Here is a 23,617-nt window from a genome sequence, read left to right as displayed (position 1 = left end):
ACGAAAGCAAACTAGATCTTCACTCTTAATCATTTTAGGATGCATGACGGTATCAGCGTTTGAATGGTTCTCCCAGCTGAAGTTCTATTGGGACCGCGAGCGCGAAGACTGCTATATCCGCCAGACGAACACCTGTTCCATATACACCTATGAGTACATTGGTAACTCTGGACGGCTTGTGATTACGCCATTAACTGACAGGTGACCCCGTAAAACGATTGTTTAATTTAAGGTTAAGCCACACAGTACAGCTCAAGCAGCTCGCGTCTGCTGTACCTATCCACAAAATCGAGACGAGTGTGTATACATCATCTGACTACCCGCCTTTTTCTAACCGTATTAATTAGAGAAGGACGGGTAGTCTATCTATCGCGCGCGATATACTGTCACAGCGCTCCACTGCTCTAAGCATATGGTAAGTAGATTTATCGCATCAATTAGATACGTAATTCTAGGATTTAAATTTAGAATCGTCACAACCGTGACCCAGTAATTCAATACTCGTATTTTTAGAAGAAATCATATTTAGTGCAAAATGGTGCCTTGGTGGTATTATTTTCTATCCTATTTAAAAGAGGATTTACTTGAATGCTCCACAGATGCTACATAACCCTCACTACAGCACTAAACCTTTTCCGAGGCGGCAGCCCTCAGGGCCCTGCCGGGACGGGCAAGACGGAGACCACTAAAGATTTAGGACGTGCTTTGGCGCGATGGGTCGTTGTCACCAATTGTTCTGATGGGCTGGACTACAAATCTATGGCCAAGTGCTTTTCAGGTATAACATTTTAATGTATGTTGTAACACAACCTGGCCCTGTAGACAACATGCCAATCGCTAACGTTACGTAGCGGTCGAAACGCACAAAGCGATTTGATGGCGAAGCGCAAGCGATCGTCACCTTGGCTAGGCCGCCTGAATGCTTACTTACGGGGTTCAAAAATTTTCCACGTCGAAAGGCAAGGCTTTCGGTGGAAAAAATACTTAGTTGACAACGTTCGGGTTTATGTTAATAATATTATAATCTATAATTACGTGTCTAGAGATCCTGGCAAGAGGACCTTCCGGTGCTAGTTTTTAGACTTTCCTCTCTTTACCAAAATTATTAAATCTTAGGCATAGCCCAAAGCGGCTGCTGGGGTTGCTTCGACGAGTTCAACCGCATCAACATCGAGGTGCTGTCTGTGGTGGCGCAGCAGATCCTGGCGGTGTTGCTGGCGCTGTCGCTGCTGCAGCGGCGGTTCTTCTTCGAGGGCGCCGACATCAAGCTGGATCCCAACTGTGGGATCTTTATAACTATGAACCCTGGGTTTGTTCAAAATATTATGATGAGGATGACTCCAGATTGTTATCTTCAGACCAGCTATCATGGTCGCATTTTTATCACCTGTCATGCCATGCGTCACTTTCACACTTACATATTTGTTAGAACGTGAAAGCCATGGTGGCAAATGATAAAGAGCCGGCCATCTTAGCCCTACCAGATCAGCTTGCTATATTTGCGTAGAACTTTTATAAGAGGGTGTTTTTCTGAATTTAAGACATTACCAATACCTAATATATGTATACTTGTAGTTATGCCGGCCGAACAGAGCTTCCCGACAACCTGAAGTCCATGTTCCGCCCCATCGCCATGTGTGTGCCCGACTGCCTCATCATAGCGGAGATCACACTATTCTCAGATGGCTTCACCGCGTACAAAGTAAATGCTAAAAAAGTGAGTTAGAACATTTTCTTAGACGAAACGCGATAGCTAATGCTATCTACATATACAATGCGCAATGGTAAATGCTACTAACTATGCATACCTAAATACTAGGTACCTTATGATTTTTATTTGACTTCAAAAATACAGAGGAGATTATCACTTTTTTTTCTCTCTCTAAAATAGCTACGAGTATTACTAGTTAGGAAAACCTTATTTCGTTTGAAACTCCAGCTAGATGCGACATCAGATTGTGATCAAAAGATGAATAATTATTTGAGACACACTTACTTATAAATAGTCAGTTGGGTATTTCAATTTGTAGGTATAATACCTTAATTCGATGAAGAGTAGGTACAACGGAACTCTCGAACGACATATATGACGCTGCAGGACAACGGTCATGAAACGCTGTACCATAGCATTATTTGGGCTAGCTCTAATTGTCTTAATGTCTGATGGGCTACTTATCGCCAATCATTATATTAACTATATTTTAAGCTATTTTTTAATTTTATTTGTATTCTTTTCCTTTCTATGCCTAAGGTGTTTACGCTATACCAGCTCGCCATGCAACAGCTATCTAAACAAGACCACTATGACTTTGGCCTGCGATCTATGGTAGCTTTGCTTCGGTATGCTGGAGTAAAAAGACGCGCTTACCCGAATCTACCGGAACAGGAGGTTTTTACTTTTTTTTTTAACGCTCTATAGGTATGTTTTTTATTTTATTTTGTCTCTCGTTGCAGTAGATTCTGATTGTACCTGATGTTCACGTTGCTGTGTCAGATACCCGTAAAGGATTTACCAGGTATTTTTTTTTGTTTTTAAGGGGCACTAATTTGCACTTGCCCAGGCTCCCATGAGCCGTGGCAAAATGCCGGGATAACGCGAGGAAGAAGGAGAGACTAATTTGCACTTGCGCAGGGTTCGTGAGATGAACATGTTTCAGGAGCGTTGTGGTTGTTACCCGTCAGGTATTCACGCTGTACCAGATGTGCATGCTGCAGCTCTCGAAGCAGAACCACTACGACTTTGGACTGCGGTCCATGATCGCGATGCTGCGGTACGCCGGGGAAGTTAGACGCGCTCATCCGAATTTGCCAGAGGCAGAGGTATGTGGCGCTCAAATTTTTCATTATTTTAGAACCTAGTTCACTTTTACAACCCATTGATATCCATTGAAATGAGTTTTGCGCATGGTAAACACTTTCTTATATTACCTAGATAATTTACCGCTGCATATAAATTATAAAGACCTCACCTTGAGGCAGAAACAGGCAGTCCGCCTGCAAACTCATGTAACACCCCGTTCAATTGGTATAAAGTGTCATAGGTACAAGTTTCAAAAGCAGGTTGCTTTACTTGCTTTACCACTCTACTCCCTAAACAGGTAAGTAACGCAGTCGGCATTTAGTATAATCATATATATGATTGATGGTTCTCGTACAGATGGTAATCCTGGCGATGCGCGACATGAACGTGGCCCGGCTGACGGCCAAGGATGTCCCTCTCTTCGACGGCATCATGCAGGACATCTTCCCGGACGTGGTGGTGCCCACGCTGGACTACGAGATGCTGGAGGCGGCCATCTCCGCGGAGATGCGGCTTGTGAATCTCCAGCCAACTAAGGCTGCCTTACATAAGGTCATACAGACGTTCGAAACTAAGGTGAGACACAGATAATGTATTTACCTACTGAAAGCTGAAAACGCGCCAGCCTGCTCCCATTCACTACCACTACGTGGCTGGTGTCCTCACGTACTCTCAATGTGCGCGGGGGTTCACCACGAAGATCGGCTACGTCAGCCATCTTCGGGCGCACGAGCGCCGAGCAAACTAGGAGTCAATAGTGGTCGCCATGGCGAAATCGGCCGGAAGGATCATCATCATCATCATTTACCTACACTCGTACCTAGGTATACCTAGAAATGGTAACGCGTCGCGACTGACAGACAGCCTGAATGAGCTTTGTATCGTAACATGTACAACGAATGTATTACATACGATTGGTATGCGAATTCTGGTACTGTATTTACCTATGACGCTGTTTTCTCGATTAAGATCATTTAAAAATATCAGTACTGATTTCTTACAGAATTCCCGACATTCTAGCATCCTCCTTGGCGACACCAACACCGCTAAGTCAGTGTCATGGAAGATCCTCGCATCTACTATCTCGCGGTGCAAGCGCGACCGCGTGCCGGGCTTCGAGAATGTCCAAGTAATCTTTAAATGAAATCTAGCAAGAATATATAATTAAATATATCTAGTGTTCATGCGGTTACAATGTACGAGGATAAAGCTGAAAGTTTAAAAAATATTATATGCAGCATAAATTAGACAATAGGTAGATCTTTACAAAATGGTTTCTGACAACACAGATATCAAGTTTTCTATCCGAAGGACCGAAACAACGGAAGTAAGGAAGGAGTATTGAGTTGTGGATCTGTTGTAGGTGCAACCCATGAACCCAAAGGCTCTGACGCTCGGCGAGCTGTACGGCGAGTACAACCTGGCCACGGGCGAGTGGAAGGACGGCGTGCTGAGTAGCATTATGCGCACCGTTTGCCAAGGTACCTACAGAGTAATAACGAGGACTAACACAAATGATTAATTTAGCCTGTCCATCATAATTCTGCCCATCGATTAGGTAGAAGATTCCAATGCCAATTTTACATATAATCCCATGGTTTGGGATATGGCATAGGTAAATAATTTACCACAATGCACATGTTCGACTGCATCCTTCACAAAATTGTGGTTGCAAGAGTAATGGTATAATTATTGCGACTGTCTCATAAAATTCATTTATTAACTTGCATGGAATTGCGAATAAAAGACGCAGTGATGTTTTAATTTTTTCGGTTGTTCCGTGGAATTTAAAGTTATAAATTTGTACAAACAGATGAATCCCCCGACCTGAAGTGGATTATATTCGATGGGCCCGTGGATGCCATCTGGATCGAGAACCTCAACTCCGTGATGGACGACAATAAGCTACTCACGCTTGTTAACAGCGAACGAATCTCTATGCCTGCTCAAGTAAGAAATATATAACTGTTATCTGCAGGTCATTCTATAAAATTAATGATTGTCGACTCTGTCGTACCTACAAGGTATACAAGTCGAATGAGTGTTCAGGAAGCTTTTAGAACTCGCAGTCATTTAGAATTCATTCATAAAGTGACCATGCACTTTTACGGCTGCGTATTGTACCTATGTCGATTAAATATACCAAAGCTGTGGTTTGTTCCAGGTGTCCATTTTAATCGAAACCTTGGACCTTGCGGTGGCGTCGCCAGCCACGGTGTCGCGCAACGGAATGGTCTACAATGATTATAAGGATTGGGGCTGGTGGCCCTTCGTCAACTCCTGGCTCGACACCATCAGCGATCCCGAGTACAAGGAGTTTGTAAGTCAACAAGGATTTCATAAAATTCTAAAAATCATGGCATGGACATCCTAGTCCATATTATCCATGCTCCAGATCACTTACTCCTTGTCTCTGGTTGTCTGCTGCAGTGAATTATCTGACCTCAGTTCTGCTAAATTATTAGTTTCGGGGATAAAAAAAACTCATGACACATGGCTTAAGTCTAACTTCCTAAGTTTCTATATTCTATAGTAGGAAGCCCAACGCGATCGGGTTTTTGCTGTATATGCCTAATTTGACGTCAAATCGCCTGCTTTTATATTAGCTTCGGCAACATTTCCTGAACATCTTGACGCCGGTGCTTGAGCTGAAGCGAGTGCACCTGGTGGAGGGGCAGAGCGTGCGCGGGCAGGAGCTGACGGGCGTGCGCTCCATGTGCCGCCTGCTGGGGCTGCTGCCGCCGCCCGCTCAGCCGCAGGGCGACGAGGAGGGCAACGAGGGCTTCTCCAAGATGCGGTTCCTTTTTGCGTAAGAACTCTTCCAGAATCTTCTCGCGGTGAAATTTCCTGAATATCGTATCCAGTATGCCACATAATGGAGCTGAAGCGGCTGCTCTTGATGGAGGGGCAGAGCGTGCTCGGGTAGTAGCTGACGCTCCTTGTGCCGCCTGCTGGGGCTGCTGCCACCGCCCGACCAGCTACAGGGCGACGAGGGCTTCTCCAAGATTCGGTTCCTTTTTGCGTAAGCACTCTTCCAGAATCTTCTCCCGGTGAAATTTCCTGAATATTGTGATGCTGGCATACTGGAGCTGAAGCGGCTGCTCCTGATGGAGGGGCAGAGCGTGCGCGGGTAGTAGCTGACGCTCCTTGTGCCGCGTGCTGGGGCTGCTGCCACCGCCCGACCAGCTACAGGGCGACGAGGGCTTCTCCAAGATTCGGTTCCTTTTTGCGTAAGCACTCTTCCAGAATCTTCTCCCGGTGAAATTTCCTGAATATTGTGATGCTGGCATACTGGAGCTGATGCGGCTGCTCCTGATGGAGGGGCAGAGCGTGCGCGGGTAGTAGCTGACGCTCCTTGTGCCGCCTGCTGGGGCTGCTGCCACCGCCCGACCAGCTACAGGGCGACGAGGGCTTCTCCAACATTCGGTTCCTTTTTGCGTAAGTCCGTTCAGAATCTTTCGACAACATTTCCTTAATATCCTGACGCGGGTGTATAGAGGGATCTTGTTTGTAGTGGCTATTAAGCTTGCCTTATTCTCGAAAACTGTTTCACATGAACCGAAGTCATTCATCTGTGTTCATTGTTCTCATTTGACAGAATGATCTGGTCCATCTGCGCCACGTTAGAAGACGAGCCTCGCCGCAAGCTGGACAATTGGGTGCGCGAGCACGAAGGCGTGTTCCCGCTGAAGGATACCGTCTACGATTATTACGTGGACGAGCGATTGCGTCAGTTCAAGCCGTGGGAAGACCGGCTGCCGGACAACTGGAGATATAACCCTGCGTAAACAGCCTCCATTATGTATCGTATGAGTTTATCCGCAACGTTCTGCCGAAATCCCTTGTATTGTTATAAACGTGAAAGTAACAGACATACAGAACTAATAGTGTGTGGTGATAGTTTATGCCTCGACATAGGATTATAGGGTAGGGCATAGGGTAATTATTCTCACGGTATTACATCATTCTACCCAGACGATGGCCCGGGCACGGGCAGAAGATACTCGTTAATAAACTTTAAATTGACACCTAGTTTTTACTAGGTAAAACGATTCGTGCTAGAATTTTTTTTTTCTTTTTAAAAGAGTAAGCTTCTGTGTTTATTAGTTTAGCATCTGGTGTTAGTTTAAAAATATTTTAATGGTCGAGTCTAAAACCACCAGCTATACCTACTCATGTGTACTGAAGGTACCTATTTTATTTACCCCACATCTTAACCTTCAAGTAAATGAAGTGTCAATATTTGTGAACAGCGCTGGTTTCCACAATATCCTGGTGCCGACGGTGGAGTTTATCCGCGTGCAGCTGGTGGCTCTGGACATGCTGAAGGCCGGGTACGGGGTGCTCGTGGGCGGACCCACGGGCACCGGCAAGACTTTCCTCATCCAGGGGACCTTGGCCAGTTTAGATCCTGCTATGTAAGTGATTAGATTAATCGAATCTACTCTTAGTAGTCCGTTGTTCGGAGCTGTCAAATTTATGTTCTAACTGACAGGCCGATATCGTCCGACGGACTGATAATCAGTGGTCCCCTTAAGAGTAGTATTATATCATAGTGAAACACTTAGAGCCTGTTACCAGATTATATGAAAGTTTTGTTGGTTCGTTTGTTGACGCTGCAAGGTGTGACCTACCCTAAGACCAATTTTCATTAATCAGATATGCTTATATCTTTCATGGGCACCTTGTTCAAAATAACGTCTATAATATAGTATATATTATACATCCCCTTTCCCCTTTAGATACAGCCAGCAAGTCATAAACATGTCTGCTCAGACAACAGCTGCTAATGTGCAGGACATCATCGAGGCGAGGCTTGAGAAGCGAACCAAAGGGAACTATGTGCCTGCTGGAGGTGGGTAACGTTTAAAATGTATAGCTAGTATAGCTACAGTTGCTTGCACAACGAAGAGTCGAAAAGACTAACTATAGCGTATTCTGCTTAGGCAAGAAGATGATCGCATTCATGGACGACATCAACATGCCGGTGCGCGACGCGTACGGCTCGCAGCCGCCGCTCGAGCTGGTCCGCCTGTGGCACGACTATGGTTATTGGTTCGATCGGGAAAAACAGTGGAGGAAGAATGTCAGAGTAAGACAACTTGTACAGACAACTACAAAGTTAACTAAGTAACTTAGAACTAGAATGCGTTCATGTCTGGCGAATGTATTGCTAGCACCCTATTTGCGAACCACTCGTACAATTGTACGCGCGCTATATATTGTATTACCAAATGCACACGAGCAGTTAGCCATTCTTTTGCAATTGGCTTGTGAATGGCGTGTATTGTAAGTTCACGCCTTATTTTGTAGAGCGGCAGTGTGCGGCGCGGATCTTGTGTGGTCTATGTAAGTAATCACTTTCGTGTAAGTGGCCTATGATCTTAGGGAATGGTGCTGTGTGGCGCTGCGGGTCCTCCGGGTGGCGCGCGCTCGCCCCTCCCCCCGCGGCTGCTGTCCTGCTTCCACGCGTTCTACCTCACCGCTCCCACGCAGCAGCAGCTTATTAAGATATTCGGCACCATGTTGTCGCAGCATCTCCAGGAGTTTGACGAGGAGACGAAAACTGTCGGTAATTGTAGTTTCATCTCATCTTGGTATTCCTTGGGATTTGGGATATGTTGTTGAGCGGACCTTGCTCGCCGCTATTGTGATATTTGTGATCTTTATAAATGTTTTTTCTTTAACTTTTTCCTTCTTTCTTTTTATTTTAGGTAAAGTAGTGCTAGTTGCGACAATAGACGTGTTTAACAATGTTGTGGCGAAGTTACTGCCGACTCCGAGTAAGATGCATTATCTCTTCAATTTGCGAGACATCTCCAAAATATTTCAGGTAAGTGCTTAACATGAGAACCGCTGACGCGATAATTTAACAAATAATTAAGATATAAGGTCTTTTCAGGGTCTGTTGAGAAGTAATAAAGATTATCAGAACACAAAAAAAAGTTTCCTTCGACTGTGGATATGCGAATGCTTTAGAGTTTTCGGAGACCGCCTGACAGAAGAAAGGTGTATAGATATAGATTATACTTATTATTTTAAGTTTTATTAATATCTTCTACGTACTTCTTGACAATATACCAAGTGCCTGGCACTAAATAGTTATAGAAATGTCCTTCTGGTCTCCTGTTAGCATTGACGTATAATATCTAAGGACGGGCTAATGGGTCACTAAAAATAGTACAAGTTCAGTGGTGCTACTCACGAATTCCAGCCAATCGTGCAACTAGTTGCGACCAATAGCGCGCGTAATGCGAACTCGTCAACCAATCGCGCGCGTAATGCGAACTCACCAGTATAGCGATTTCACACCGCTGTACTGGCCCCTGTCATGTCTCATTATTATTGCCCGTAAAGCCAGTCCCCTAATATCTATGTCAATGCCTGTTAGAAACTGACTTTTGCCTACGTTTCAAGCCGTGAGCCTCGTTATAATAGTTGTGTACGGTTGTAGGGATCGCGACTGGTTCATGATGCACATGGGTGACCAGCTGGGCAAACACTTCGAGCTGACCTTCCACGCCGTGTGCCCCACCAAGACCGCACCCATCTTCGGCCACTTCCTCAACCCATTTGAGGTGTACGACGATCTGGCTGATCCCGAAGCTTTGAGAAAGTAAGATGTAACTCGAAACCTATGTAACAAAAACCTATAAGAAACCTCCTAACCCTAAGTCGAAGCCCTGTATAAGACGAAACCTCGTTAACACGAACTTTTAGGCGTTCCCCTTGAGATCTGATAATTAGCTTAAGATAATATGTACCTATAATACCTACTTACTATTAATAAGTGCTTGATCCTTGCTATCGAGGTTCCATTGAACTACATTTCGTGAGTACCTAGAGTCTAACTTTAATAGTCCTGGCTAGTCGTATTATCTAGTCCAGGGGTCACGAATTAGTTTCTTCAGGGTTCTCCGATTCTTACAATAAAATGACCATCGCGGTCCGTTTCCTCTTGAGTTTATTAAATAAGTAAGCAAAGAAATAAAATAGGTCGGCGGTCCGCCATTTGGTGACCCCTGATCTAGTCCAAAAAGCAGCGAACCTTAAAATAAAGAGAAGCAACTCAATTAAGTTTAGCATAGTGTATGAAAGTTTACTGAGTTTATATCGTTACGCCCAAGGTACATAGCAAACCAGATGGAGGAATACAACAGCTGCCCAGGCGTGGTGAAGATGGATCTGGTGCTGTTCAAAGACGCCATAGAGCATATTGTGAGGATCGTCCGGGTCATCTCACAGCCCAGGGGGAATATGTTGTGTGTCGGGATTGGTGCGTTCATTAGTTTTGCTTACTTTTTCCTTACCTAGTACCTATATCGATAATTGATAAGATAATACATATATTGAGATCTATAAGGATGTAATGGTCGTTCTTGTCTACGTGACAGCGTGATAAAACGGTGTCCGTCACTTTGAATACCGTGGTGTATAAAATGACGGTTATTTTATCACGTGGATAAAATCATCGATAATACGCCAGCTGGAAGAAAGATATGGCCTAAATTAACGAGCACTGTGCACGTGCACATCCGTATGTAGATCAACATTGAAACTTTGTTGCAAATCGTGGCATTTGTTAATTATAAATATAAGGTACTAGCGACCCGCCCCGGCTTCGCACGGTTTAACAAATTATACATAAACCTTCCTCTTGAATCACTCTATATCTATTAAAAAAAACCGCATCAAAACCCGTTGCGTAGTTTTAAAGATCTAAGCATACATAGGGACAGACCTACAGCGGGAAGCGACTTTGTTTTATACTATGTAGTGAAGTGAAGTAGATTTTTGATTGGTCAGTTTTAAAAGCTCCATCATCATAAGCCGTGCCGTAGGATCTGCCTGTTTGTCGAACGTAATAAAATAAATTTTAATCTGTAATAACTATTTGTTGTTCAGGTGGGTCGGGGCGTCAGAGCTTGACACGCGTAGCGTCTTACATCTGCGAGTGCAACTCCTTCCAGGTGGTGGTCACCAAGACCTACGGTGTCAAGGACTTTAAGGAGGACCTAAAGGTACTCAAATAAGATTACAGTTAGCACAAATGTTATTTTAGTACCCCTGCATACATATTTGTATGCATACATATTTATATTTGTATGCAGGGGTGATGCTAAGCTAATAGTTTTGATGACTGTACATTGAAAAAGTTTTACGGCTTTTTTATTCCTTGGTGGTTGGTATAAGTATTGTTTTCTGGCATCAAAACGGACAATCTATTTTTTGTTCTAGACGCTCTACACTGCAACGGGTGTGGAGGCTAAGAAGACCACCTTCATATTTTCGGACACGCAGATTGCAGATGAAACCTTCACTGAAATAGTTAACAACCTGCTCAGCAGCGGGGAAGTCACTAACTTATTCAAACAGGATGAGTTCGAAGACGTAAGTGGACAGCCGGGCTAGCACATGATTGGCGCGACAGTATCTCGGCGTATAGACTACCCGTCTATCTCGCCGCGAGATAGTGTCGCGCCAATTATGTGCTAGGCCTACAGTTGGGGCTATATAGGTAAATCTCCAAAGAAGGACCTTAAATTCGTTGCTCTTTTTTCTACATATTTTTAGGCTCTCTTGAATCTCTCTCTCTGTCTCTAGTAGTAGGCCTCCGATATTTTACTAAATTATCATTTTTAAATTGTCAATGTAGATAAAACAAGCATTAGAGAAGCCAATGAAGAACGCAAATATAATGCAGACGAATGAGGCAGTCTATCTGTTCCTGGTGGAGCGAGTGCGCGCCAACCTGCGAATCGTTCTGTGCTTCAGTCCCATAGGAGAAGAATTCAGGTATACTTGTTTATATTCGATATTCAATATATATCGTCAGGAAATGGAAGTTTATGATGAACAATACATAATGGTAGGTGCTAAAGCTAAATATTATTGTAACTTGTTCGCACCTTTGAGCTTGGCGAACACCTGTCCTTGAATATTCCCGAATGTCTCTTGTCTTTCTGATCCCAGCGTCCATGATATGCCAGATACCTACCCGCTAGGCTGTTTCTCTGTTCGTAGGCGGTTTTCGCTACAAACGGGAATTAAAGATTGTGATAACGGCTATCTATGCTTGTAGCGCGTAGCTGGCGCTGGCAGCGAATGTGTTAAAAGTGCCATATTACCCCTTAATAAGGCAGAAGAATGTCAGAAATTAATCAAAATTGAACTCCACCATTTTTAATTAAAGTTCAAATTATGGTGGTAAATATATGCCCCCTGCCCGGGTTACACGAATAGTACTGCAGTTTTGGGCTTACTTTGCAGAAATCGCATCCGCCAGTATCCGGCGCTGATTAATGCTACCACGACCAACTGGTTCCTGGAGTGGCCCCGCGAAGCACTTCTCGAGGTCGCATACAAGTTTCTGGAAGGAGTGGAGTTGCTCGCTTCCATCACTGGACCCAGGGTTAGCAGTTTTTTTCTTATAACATCATTGTATTCCAACAATATATTATATTCCCTATAGATAGGTAATATAACCCCAAAATCGTTTCGCCGAATAGCAGAATTCCTTTTAAGTTGCTACATTGGTTGATGTTACTGTATTTATAGCTATGCTTTAACTAAGCTCAAGCTAGCAAGAGAGCTGAGAAGAGTTGGCTAAGGGCTCATTTAGACGATACGAGAACTCGCATGCGAGTTTCATTACATTGCGGTTTTTGATCGGTCGGTTGAATTGGACGTAACCAACAGTCCGCAATGTAACTAAAATCGCATACGAGTTCGCGCGCCGTCTAAATCAGCCCTAAGTATCAATGCATTTGTATTGCAGGCTGTTTGCAATATGTCGTAAATGGAGTTAAGACTGTTTCCGTCATTTGATATACAGATCCGCCGGAAGGAATCGCTAGTGGAAAGCCGCGAGGATGGCCTCCGAGCTAGTGTAGCGTCCATCATGTCCCTGATCCACTCCTCCGTGGGCCGCTACTCGGTCAAGATGTACAATGAGACACGGCGCACCAACTACGTGACTCCAACTAATTATTTGGAGCTCGTGGCGGGATACAAGGAGTGAGTTAGGGAGTATTTACGAATTGCTTTGCATTCATGCTTGTTTCAGTTTCGGAGTTGTGAGAGTAGTTTACAAAAGAGTCCACTATGTTGTTAGTTCACTTTTCCGTGGGCTCGGTAATGAAGAACAACAAGATGAGGCATACCAGTGTGTTTTATGGATTTAAGATACGATTGACATTTGGACAGCAATTTCTTAATTATCAAAGATCTTCATGTGATTCATGTGGTTCAATTTGAGTAGTTAGTAATATAGGTATGTGTATTATGTTATACATAATTTATTGACAGAATGCTGAAGATGAAACGCCATGAGATTGCCTTACAAGCGAACAAGCTAAGAAACGGCTTAGGAAAAGTCGAAGAAACCACGAAACTTGTTGGACTGATGTCAGAAGAGCTTGCTGTGGCTAAGGTTTGTTGATTTACAATGTAGTGGTTCATTCAACATACCTACGTAAGACAATAATTAAAAAAAAAACAGAGCGAAGAGCTACATGCTCTTTGTAATGTAATGTAAACTATTAGACTACTTCTAATCTAGAATGTTGACGATCAGTTACCTACTGTAAATCTGTCAAGAGATACTGTGAAATGATCGAGTCGCTTTCTGTTTCTCTATAAAGGTGCAAGTCGCGGAATATACAGAGCAATGTATAGAATACATGGGGGTGATCAACGTTCAGCAACGCAACGCGGACGAGCAACAGCGTAGCGTAGCTGCTCGCAGCAAGAAAACGCAAGAAGAGGAGGTCCAATGTAAGAAGCTCGCCGAGGCGGCCATGAGAGATCTGGCGAGCGCTATGCCCGCTCTAGAGGAAGCCGTCAAGGTAATTTTCTCCTATTCTTAAGGCCCAGTAGGTTTGTGTTTTTCTCTCACTGAGCGTAAGCGTGAACGAGTGTGCGTTCGGGACTTTAGGACCGCGGATATCATGTTTTTGAATTTGTTTTTTTTTGTGTAATAAAAAAGGTAATCGCGGAGTTCCTTCAAGCATAATACAGGGTGGATTTTCTTTTTGGGTCAGTGAGGGCAGCTACCAGATCCCGTGCTGCTACGAGAAAACGGTCTAAGAAGACCTTCCCTCGATTTCAAATTAATGAAGATTGGCTTTTACAGATTTTGGAAAAAACATACAGGGTGCGAGAAAAAGGTCATTTTTGACAAACTTTTTTTTTTATGCCATTCGATCCCATTCCTATTAAGGATCAAAAGCTTGTATGGACCCAAAAAAAAATTTCCGGCTAGAAAAGCCACAAATCGAGGAAAACTTTTCCCATACAATTTGTATGAAAATGAAAACTTTTATTTTTCACATGCTATTTTTGTATGCCAATCGATTCCATTCCTATCCAGTATCAATAGTTTCTTTGGGATCAACTTACGGTAATGTACTAAAAAGCCACAAGTTAAAGAAAACTTTTTCCATACATTTACTATGGAGAAAACGTGAAATTTAATTCACATTTTTCTATCTGGCCAATCAGTCCTGTTACAAATGTAATGTAATGTGTGTGTAATGTATGTAATGTAATGTGTAAATGTAATGTGTGGTCCTTAAATAAGGACCATAATACTGTATGAAGACATTGCTGTAGGACTGATGGGCGAGATAGAAAATTGAGAATAACATTTCACATTTTCCCCATAGTAAATGTATGCAAAAAGTTTTTATTAATTTGTGGCTTTTTAGTACATTACCGTAAGTTGACCCCTAGGAAACTATTGATACTGGATAGGAATGGAATCCATTTGGCATACAAAAACAGCATGTGAAAAACAAAAGTTTTCATTTTCATACAAATTGTATGGGAAAAGTTTTCCTCGATTTGTGGCTTTTCTAGCCGGAAATTTTTTTTTGGTTACATACAAGCTTTTGATCCTTAATAGGAATGGGATCGATTGGCATCAAAAAAAAAGTTTGTCATAAATGACCTTTTTCTCGCACCCTGTATGTTTTTTCCAAAATCTGTAAAAGCCAATCTTCATTAATTTGAAATCGAGGGAAGGTCTTCTTAGACCTTTTTCTCGTAGCAGCACGGGATCTCGTAGCTGCCCTCACTGACCCAAAAAGAAAATCCACCCTGTATAGCTCATTTTTATATCTATTTGTCATATTTTTAGTTACTGTGTAAAATTTATTATATTTTTTTAATGTGCATACACCATCGACAGAGCGGCGTCGGAGCGCATTTCACATTTGTATGGCCGCAAGCCGGTCGGCTCCTCGAAGACGCGGACAGTCCGGACGGACTCCGTCGCGTCTATAGACATTGTGAAATGCCGCTACGGCGCGGCCCGACTCCAGCCGGTCGGTGGGAATCGTACTTTAGAATAGAGATAACTAATACGCAATGTGGGGCCGCGGGCTGAACTTATAGTATTATTAAGGCGCTCTTATAGACGAATTTTAGGTTTTCGGCAGACGAAGTGGTAGAATGATGATGATGACGAGTGCCATAAACGCGAGGTCATGATCATGATTATTAAAGATGGAGACTTTCATTTCAAAACATTTCTTCAATATGATGTTAAAAATGTCTTCGTTTTTATTTTCGAATCACATATACTTATATCCCCTGGAGCGCCCCAGAATTACCGTAGTATGGAACTCCTATACTAGTTACTAGCACACGTGTCTTGTTAGGGCGCTCCACGGGATATAGATGTATTCCGCTTTTTACGCATTTCATTTGCATTATTTTTTGTAGGCCTTGGATGCTCTAAATAAGAAAGACATTACAGAAGTAAAGTCTTACGCAAAACCGCCACAGAAAGTCGAAATGGTATTGGAGGCTGTGCTCATACTGCTGCAGGTAATCATTGGAGACATATTCACGTAACATTTTTTTACTAACACTAGTAGTTCGCCCCGAACTGAGAACTCGCGGTTCGTCAAAAAGATCAATTGAAAGCAGTGCTACTTAGTCCAAGATGGGCATTTCGTAATTGAATCCTGATTCCACGATTACTTGAAATTACTTTTTAATCTGATTACCGATTCCCAGATTAGGTACTTTGTAATGTAACAATACCGAATTACTAAGTACAATTCCATTTGAGGAATCAGGAATCCATTTCTCGAATATTACAATTACTAGTAATTGGAATCAATGTCGATTCCTCATTACAGGAATGCATTACTTGATTCCTTTCAGATTACATTTCGTACTACTACTATCAAAAGTACATTTCGATAGTTCACTTACTAGGATGCATCTATATCTTATTTGAAACAGGTGCGCAGATTTCGAATATGATGACCATGACCTATAAAACGACATCCATGACGACTTTTATGACATAGTGCATGGCCGCCATCTTGGATTCCAAAATAGTCATCATTTTCGAAATTTGCGCCGGGCCTAAACCTATAAAACGACATCCATGACGACTTTTATGACATAGTGCATGGCCGCCATCTTGGATTCCAAAATAGTCATCATTTTCGAAAACTGCGCCCCCTAAAACCTATAAAACGACATCCATCACGACTTTTATGACATAGTGCATGGCCGCCATCTTGGATTCCAAAATAGTCATCATTTTGGAATCCAAAATGGTCATCATTTTCGGAATCTGCGCCCCCTAATACCTATAAAACGACATCCATGACGACTTTTATGACATACTGGATGGCCGCCATCTTGGAATCCAAAATGGTCATCATTTTCGAAATCTGCGCCTCCTAAAACCTATAAAACGATATCCATGACGACTTTTATGACATACTGCATGGAGTGCATGGCCGCCATTTTGGAATCCAAAATGATCATCATTTTCGAAATCTGCGCCCCCTAAAACCTATAAAATGATATCCATTACGATTTAATGACAGTGCATGGCCGCCATCTTGGATTCCAAAATTGTCATAATTAAAAAAAATGATCTTTAAAAAAACAATATTATAAATGTGTAAACCGAGCACTTTCATTTGATACCAAACTCGACCATACTTTCTTGCAATTAACATGACCAGAATAGCAAGACCCCTCACAAATGGCTTTTTAGCATTTTAAGCTCTTCTAGCTCAATAACCTCTTGTTCAAGCCAGCTCAAAATTTAATGACTAAAATATAATGCCCTCGACTATACGTGCACCCAATTTCATTTAAATTAGAATAAATTTACTTAAGTTATTGAGTATCAAACTATCCTCTGAAAGTTCAGCTTAAAAACATTGAAATGCCGGGACGTGCCCCTAGCCAGCCGTGTGTTCAAAGTCGAATGTAAGAACTTCGCTTCGCTTCGCTCGCTCGTTCGAATAAGTAGATTAACCTTTATAACGAAAATATTCAATACTTACGTGTATGTGAGGTGTGCAATAAAGAGTATTGTATTGTATTGTACTTAGAAAGAGCCTACCTGGGCCGAAGCAAAGCGGCAACTGGGTGACCAATATTTCCTGGACCGTCTCCGAGATTTCGACAAAGACAACATCTCAGATAAGACCCTAAAGAAGATAGGCACTTACACAATCAAGCCCGACTTCGATCCAGAGATCGTAGGCACGGTGTCAGCTGCTGCCAAGTCGCTTTGTTTGTGGGTGAGGGCGATTGAAAAGTATGGAAAAGTATACAAGTGAGTGTTGTTCATATTTTTCAAATACATCCAAACAACGCCTTTTTAGGGTTCCGTACCCAAAGGGTAAAAACGGGACCCTATTACTAAGACTCCGCTGTCCGTCCGTCCGTCCGTCCGTCTGTCACCAGGCTGTATCTCACGAACCGTGATAGCTAGACAGTTGATATTTTCACAGATGATGTATTGCTGTTGCCGCTATAACAACAAATACTAAAAACAGAATAAAATAAAGATTTAAGTGGGGCTCCCATACAACAAATGTGATTTTTGACCGAAGTTAAGCAACGTCGGGCGGGGTCAGTACTTGGATGGGTGACCGTTTTTTTGCTTGTTTTGCTCTATTTTTTGTTGATGGTGCGGAACCCTCCGTGCGCGAGTCCGACTCGCACTTGGCCGGTTTTTTTACTACTTTTGACGAAGTCGTGCTGCTTTACAAAGTACGGCTACTGCCTACTGCTACTGCTGAGCGGTGGCTTGATTTTACAAATCCTTTCTAATTCTTCTATTGTTAACAGAATTGTAAAACCAAAGAAGGAACGTCTAGAGGAGGCTCTGGAGTCGTTGCGCATGAAACAGCAGATTCTCGCCGAGGCGCGCGCCAAGCTGCGGGAACTGAGCGAGATGCTGGCGCGACTCCAGGCCGAGTACGACGAGAAGTTGAAGCAGAAAGAAGAACTTGAGGAGAAGTCGAGGCAGCTGCTCCTCAAGCTGGAGAGGGCCGAGGCACTCATTACTGGCTTGTCGGGTTAGTGTAGAAGTGAAGTCAGTCTTCTCTTCTTAGCCTAGATATAATTGCCTGTACCTATACTTATGAGAGCAAATGTTTTTTCTGTACCAGTTTGACGAGAACGTTCTTTATCTTATCTTATACCTTTAAACGAGCAATTCTTGTATATTTATTTATATGTACCTACCTATATATATTTCAGGATCTCGGAAACGGCTCTAACGATTTCGATGAAATTTGCTATATGGGGGTTTTCGGGGGCGAAAAATCGATCTAGCTTGGTCTTATCTCTAGGAAAACGCGCATTTTCGAGTTTTTATATGTTTTCCGAGCTTAGCTCGGTCTCCCAGATATTTACAATGATTTAAAGACAGAACAGGTTGTTATAGTGTTATCTTTTCGATACAGGTGAGAGAGAGCGCTGGGAGCTAACAGTAGAACGTTTGGACAAGGAGTTTGATAATTTGCCCGGAGACTGTCTCATAGCTACAGGCTTCGTGGCTTACCTGGGACCCTTCGTGTCCGAATACCGCGAGGCTCTTATGAGCGACTGGTTCATGGAGGTATATTCCTCTCTACATATGTTTTATGTGAATGGAGAGCTGTTTTGTGGAAGTAGTTCCTCAGTTAAAAATGCTCAAGCTCCCTCGTCTCAAGAAAAATACTCTTAACTGAATGGTTTTTGTTGTTGCGGTATATTTACATATACACAACATTTTTGTAGGTGTACAACGAACAGTTACCGGTGACAATGGATATGACAATGAAATACTTCTTGTTGGACGATGCCACACTAAGGGAATGGAATAGCATGGGACTGCCGGGTACGTGATCGTTTGCATTTTATTTGTAATACATTTATGAATTAAGTACTAGCTTTTGCTTTGCCCGCGTGGAGTTAGTAATTTGGGTAGCTTATTTTTGATCCAAATTGATTTTTATCGATTCCCGTACAAATTTCCATCCCCCTTTTCACCCCCTTAAAGGATGACTTCTGGGATAAAAAAAACTTAAAAAACTACCCTATGTCCTTCCCCGGGACACAAACTATGCCTATACCAAATTTCAACTAAATCGGTTCAGCGGTTTAAGCGTGAAGAGGTAACAGACAGACAGACACAGTTTCGCATTTATAATATTACTAATATTAGTATGGATTTTATAGTAATATACTTATGTGACTACCTACTTTTTATTTTGTTGAACAGAGGACAACTTCAGTGCAGAAAACGGTATCATAGTAGTGCGTGCCACAAGATGGCCACTGGCAGTCGACCCACAGGGGCAAGCACTCATATGGATCTCCAGGCTTGAAGAAAAAAATGATATACAGGTAATCTTAGACATTACATGTTTGAAGATTATTTAATTGAATTGAATTGAAAATATGTATTTGTTAGTATAACTTAGGAATAATGTTAATTTTTGTACTATTTTCTAAATTTAAAAAATCCTATAACTTGGCGAATCCAATGCCAGTATGGGATTCTCAAGCCTGTCTGCAATGACCTCCAGGTTGCTGTTGGTACTGCCCCTAAGCCTGCCCACCATCGAGACGATTTTCTTTCGCATGACTACGTGAAAATCGTCTGTATGGGCATCGGCGAACATGCGCGATGTACCATGTGGGCAGCCCCAACAACATCCTGAGTGCATTTTTATATTGCACGCGCAGGGTATTTAAGGCTTTTTCCGTATACTTCACCCACATGCTGCTTGAGTAAAATGATTGATTGAAAGCTTTAAAAAGCACCATTTTTATCTCTCTTGAGCATCGAGCAAACCTGCGGGCGAGCATGTTAGACCTTACAGCCAATGCTCCTGCTGCCTGCGCTCCCGCTCTATATCTAGGTCATCATTAAGGTCTTTCCCAATTTAAGTATTTCCCAATTTCGCTTACGATGCACTAAAAATATAATATAAATCGTAATTTCTTTCAGATCGTGGATTTTGGCCAACCAAATTACTTGAAAATAATGGAGACTTGCCTAATCGAAGGCAAACCAGTCATAGTACAGGGTGTAGGCGAAGTATTAGACCCGTCTATAGCACCCATTTTGGACAAGGCCATCATTAAGATCGGCAACTCTATGGTCATAAAGTTCAACGAGAAAATGGTGACCTATCATGAAAAGTTCAAATTGTACTTGACTACTAAATTGGGTAAGTTTTTTGGGTTTACATCGATTCGTAAATTAAGTAAATGTACACGTAGCTTAGATCATTAGATTATCAGTTTTCGGGCAGTCGAGGCGGGTAAGGATCGCAGCCTGTGCTGCAGAGTTAGCTTCTACCTACCTCTTGACATAAGGTTTATTCTTGATGGTATTCCAAAATCCTAACATAGAAAAAAATATTCTTCTCTTGAGGTAACCCGACTTATACCCCCGAAACCCTCACGAAGACGACGATGGTGAACTTTGCCGTAAAAGAGCAAGGGTTGACGTCACAGCTGTTAAGTATTGTGGTGCGGAAGGAGCGCCCGCAGCTCGAGATTATGAAGGACAATCTCGTCACCACCATCGCCAATAATAAGAAAATTCTTGTGAGTTTACATGTATTGCTGATAAATGGTGGTCGTTGAAAAATAGCATTGAAATATATACCGGCGGCACAAAGTCTAGTTAGATATCATAGTACAGTCGCCATATATCGAAGCAGCCAAGGTGCTCAAAAGCATCTGAGCCCACACTCTAACGTCTTGATAAAGAAGAGACGCTTTCCAGATCCCCGTGAAGAAGACCCGTCTGTTGTTATCTCTATTACACGCGCATAATTATATTGCTGTCAAACTCGCACAGTGACATGAAAACCGGCATCATGGGCGGGACAGCAATATAATTATGCGCGTGCAATAGAGATAGCAACATGCGGGTCATTGTACGAAAATCTATTTAGAAAGCGTCTCTGCTTAAATAGAGGCGTTGTTCAGATATTTGTGAACACGTTGGCCACTCCGATATCTTAGGTATCTGATGGCGACTGTAGCCAGTGCCGGCCCGAGCCCTTGATCAGGGTAGAGCGAAATCGGGTTTTGGCGCCCTTCGTTGATATTTTCAAGCGTATTTTCCACCCCCCCCCCCCTCGCCACACTCGCGTCTTTTAAAACTTTTTTTTTTCTCATTTGCCAAATCTGTAACTTAGGTCATAGAGAAAAAAATACATTGAGTGCTCACTCCATACATTAGTTTTAGTACCAAAAAGACTATTAGCATCTAGCATCGAGTAGCGGAACTATCAGTACTGCTACTTGACAATAGATGTCGCCACCGACCGGAAAGTCTTATGCTGTTGATTTAAGACTTTCCGGCCGGTGCTACATCTATTGTCAAGTAGCAGTACTGATAGTTCCGCTACTCGATGCTAGATGTAGATACTGAAATTAATAGTCTGAACCTTGGAGGATACAACTAAACGGAGTAGCCATTAACAGGCTTTCCCCTCTGTCGAAAATAGGCGGCCAACGGTCATACACAATGTATGGACTGACGTTTATCTGACATGGCTATTTTTACGTTACGCATATATTTGACGTTCCCCTCCCCCGCAAAAATCGGCAGACTGTTTTGTACAGAAAATTACAGACATGGCGTCTCCGTTTGATTATATCCTCCAAGGTCTGAACTGATGTATGGAGTGAGCACTTTATGTATTTTTTTCTCTATGCTTAGGTGGACCTGGAGAACGACCTCTTGCGCATCATGTACGAATCCCAAGTGCCTCTCCTGGAGAACGAGGAACTGTTTGTGACGCTGCAAACCTCGCAGCGGACCTCATTGGAGGTGAAGGAGGCGCTTATTACTTCGCAGGTCACTGAAAAGGAAATCGACTCGGCCAGGCAGGTTCGTGTATAGACTTTTTCTTTTATACGATGTTTTATACGAACTTATGAGTAGATATCTCCACGAGCTCTCTTGTTGAATTATTCACCGTCAAATTCAACTGTAATGTATCCATACCTTGCTTGGGCCATCACCTACCAGGCCTTGTTTTTACTTTCAGTTCATTTTGACTGGATTTGTATTGTTATACAGTTAGAATTTATCCTCGCATTGGTGTGGTGAAATTTTTTGTTTTTCACTCGTTAGCAAAGTTTGTTTACCCTTGAAACTTACTTGAATGTGCTAATGCACGAGGGTTACAACTTTGCCCCCTTGTAAAACAAATTTTAAATAACTGCACCCGCAGGGTTACGTGCCAGTGGCAGTGCGTGCGTCTGTGCTGTTCTTCGCTCTAAACGACCTGTCCCGCATCGACCCTATGTACCAGTTCTCCTTAGACGCCTACATCGACCTTTTCAACTACTCCATCGACCGCAGCGCCAAGAACTCGGAGCTGGAGGAACGTATCAACAACCTTAATGAGTTCCACACCTATTCTGTGTATAAGTAAGTCGCTTACTTACTATTTGAGTAGGTACGTACCAGTGGCGGCGCGTCAAACATATCCATAGGCAAGCCGGGGCTAATTTGGCTTACATACTCGTATTTCCTTTACAACTCTGCTCAAACGTCCAAAAACAGGCAAGCCGGTGGGAATCGGCTTTTATGAACGCGCCGCCACTGGTACCTACTGTACCTACGAGTAGTTATCATCCTCTGTCCAAAAACATCTTCCAGGAATAAGATTGTCGACCATAAATAACATTCCAAAAAACATTAGGTAGGTGCTATGCCTCAAAAGGCAGTCAACTTTATAAACTTCCGATTTAGAAGAAATCTGCCGTTGTCCTTCCCTTTCCAAATCCCTCTCAATCCTCAGGAATACGTGCCGAGCCCTCTTCGAGCGGCACAAGCTGCTGCTCTCTTTTCACATCGTTTCGCGTATCCTGTTTCAATCGGGCAAAATGGATTACAACGAGTACATGTTTCTGCTGAAAGGTGGCATCGTGCTGGACCGCTCCGAGCAACCAGAAAATCCTACTAGTGAGACTTGATGAGATTTTGCACCTTCAGTTAATTGAAACTTTGTGACTTTGCATTAAGGTTTAGTTTCATTGGTCGATCAACAGCATAAGGGTGACTCCCAGCAGCCGGGACAACGACTAGTAAAGCTCACAAGTCGATAATTGGTCGATATACAGCGTGCGGTGGACCCCACACAGGCGGTAAGGCGGTATAATAACTATCATAATGGCATGCGTTATGGAAATCACCCGTACCGCATGCGGGCCCTATCGACCAAAGAAAACAGTTCATTGAATGCGGGCCCTATGCCGCCGTTATAGAAATCTCCCGTACCCCGCACGCGGGCCCTGTCGACCAATGAAACCGAGCTTTTAAGGACTCTGTGCGACACCATAATTGTTGCTAATGTTGCCTGCGCTCCGCTCCTGCATATCTGCAATTCTAAACAAGGCTGAGTTGAGAACAATTTGACAGTACACCGTATAGTCTGTATAGGAGAACAAATATGTAATTTTGAAACTAATTACCTACTCTTTCAATAGGTGCCTATAATAGCTTATTTCCTTCATACATTTTATTAGTTC

At 42.9% G+C, this 23,617-nt stretch overlaps 1 protein-coding gene across 3 annotated transcripts in view; it reads left to right on the top strand.

The window, feature by feature from the left end:
- LOC134648136 (dynein axonemal heavy chain 2) overlaps positions 1-23,617 on the top strand; it is a 73,490-nt gene that overhangs the window by 33,178 nt on the left and 16,695 nt on the right. Inside the window, exons 31-68 of one of the 3 annotated variants that reach the window (XM_063502623.1) lie at positions 39-201; positions 600-778; positions 1,117-1,309; positions 1,576-1,717; positions 2,683-2,820; positions 3,158-3,376; positions 3,804-3,929; positions 4,164-4,281; positions 4,614-4,750; positions 4,965-5,120; positions 5,407-5,609; positions 6,399-6,584; positions 7,054-7,218; positions 7,543-7,655; positions 7,747-7,892; positions 8,189-8,372; positions 8,515-8,633; positions 8,703-8,809; positions 9,255-9,416; positions 9,928-10,076; positions 10,706-10,821; positions 11,039-11,191; positions 11,457-11,596; positions 12,071-12,212; positions 12,636-12,817; positions 13,109-13,232; positions 13,444-13,647; positions 15,527-15,631; positions 17,170-17,396; positions 17,915-18,144; positions 18,535-18,689; positions 18,851-18,950; positions 19,335-19,459; positions 20,067-20,289; positions 20,496-20,671; positions 21,798-21,968; positions 22,315-22,514; positions 22,888-23,051. In XM_063502623.1, coding sequence (XP_063358693.1) covers positions 39-201; positions 600-778; positions 1,117-1,309; positions 1,576-1,717; positions 2,683-2,820; positions 3,158-3,376; positions 3,804-3,929; positions 4,164-4,281; positions 4,614-4,750; positions 4,965-5,120; positions 5,407-5,609; positions 6,399-6,584; positions 7,054-7,218; positions 7,543-7,655; positions 7,747-7,892; positions 8,189-8,372; positions 8,515-8,633; positions 8,703-8,809; positions 9,255-9,416; positions 9,928-10,076; positions 10,706-10,821; positions 11,039-11,191; positions 11,457-11,596; positions 12,071-12,212; positions 12,636-12,817; positions 13,109-13,232; positions 13,444-13,647; positions 15,527-15,631; positions 17,170-17,396; positions 17,915-18,144; positions 18,535-18,689; positions 18,851-18,950; positions 19,335-19,459; positions 20,067-20,289; positions 20,496-20,671; positions 21,798-21,968; positions 22,315-22,514; positions 22,888-23,051 — 6,042 coding nt within the window. Of the gene's footprint in view, positions 1-38; positions 202-599; positions 779-1,116; positions 1,310-1,575; positions 1,718-2,251; positions 2,390-2,682; positions 2,821-3,157; positions 3,377-3,803; positions 3,930-4,163; positions 4,282-4,613; positions 4,751-4,964; positions 5,121-5,406; positions 5,610-6,398; positions 6,585-7,053; positions 7,219-7,542; positions 7,656-7,746; positions 7,893-8,188; positions 8,373-8,514; positions 8,634-8,702; positions 8,810-9,254; positions 9,417-9,927; positions 10,077-10,705; positions 10,822-11,038; positions 11,192-11,456; positions 11,597-12,070; positions 12,213-12,635; positions 12,818-13,108; positions 13,233-13,443; positions 13,648-15,526; positions 15,632-17,169; positions 17,397-17,914; positions 18,145-18,534; positions 18,690-18,850; positions 18,951-19,334; positions 19,460-20,066; positions 20,290-20,495; positions 20,672-21,797; positions 21,969-22,314; positions 22,515-22,887; positions 23,052-23,617 lie in introns of all 3 variants that reach the window. The other 2 variants (XM_063502615.1, XM_063502629.1) reach the window with 2 other exon arrangements.

Source organism: Cydia amplana, chromosome 1, assembly GCF_948474715.1.
Source record: "Cydia amplana chromosome 1, ilCydAmpl1.1, whole genome shotgun sequence".
NCBI classification, from domain to species: Eukaryota; Metazoa; Arthropoda; class Insecta; order Lepidoptera; family Tortricidae; genus Cydia; species Cydia amplana.
Note: the sequence above shows the minus strand (reverse complement) of the source record. Positions and strands in the feature narration are given on the sequence as shown.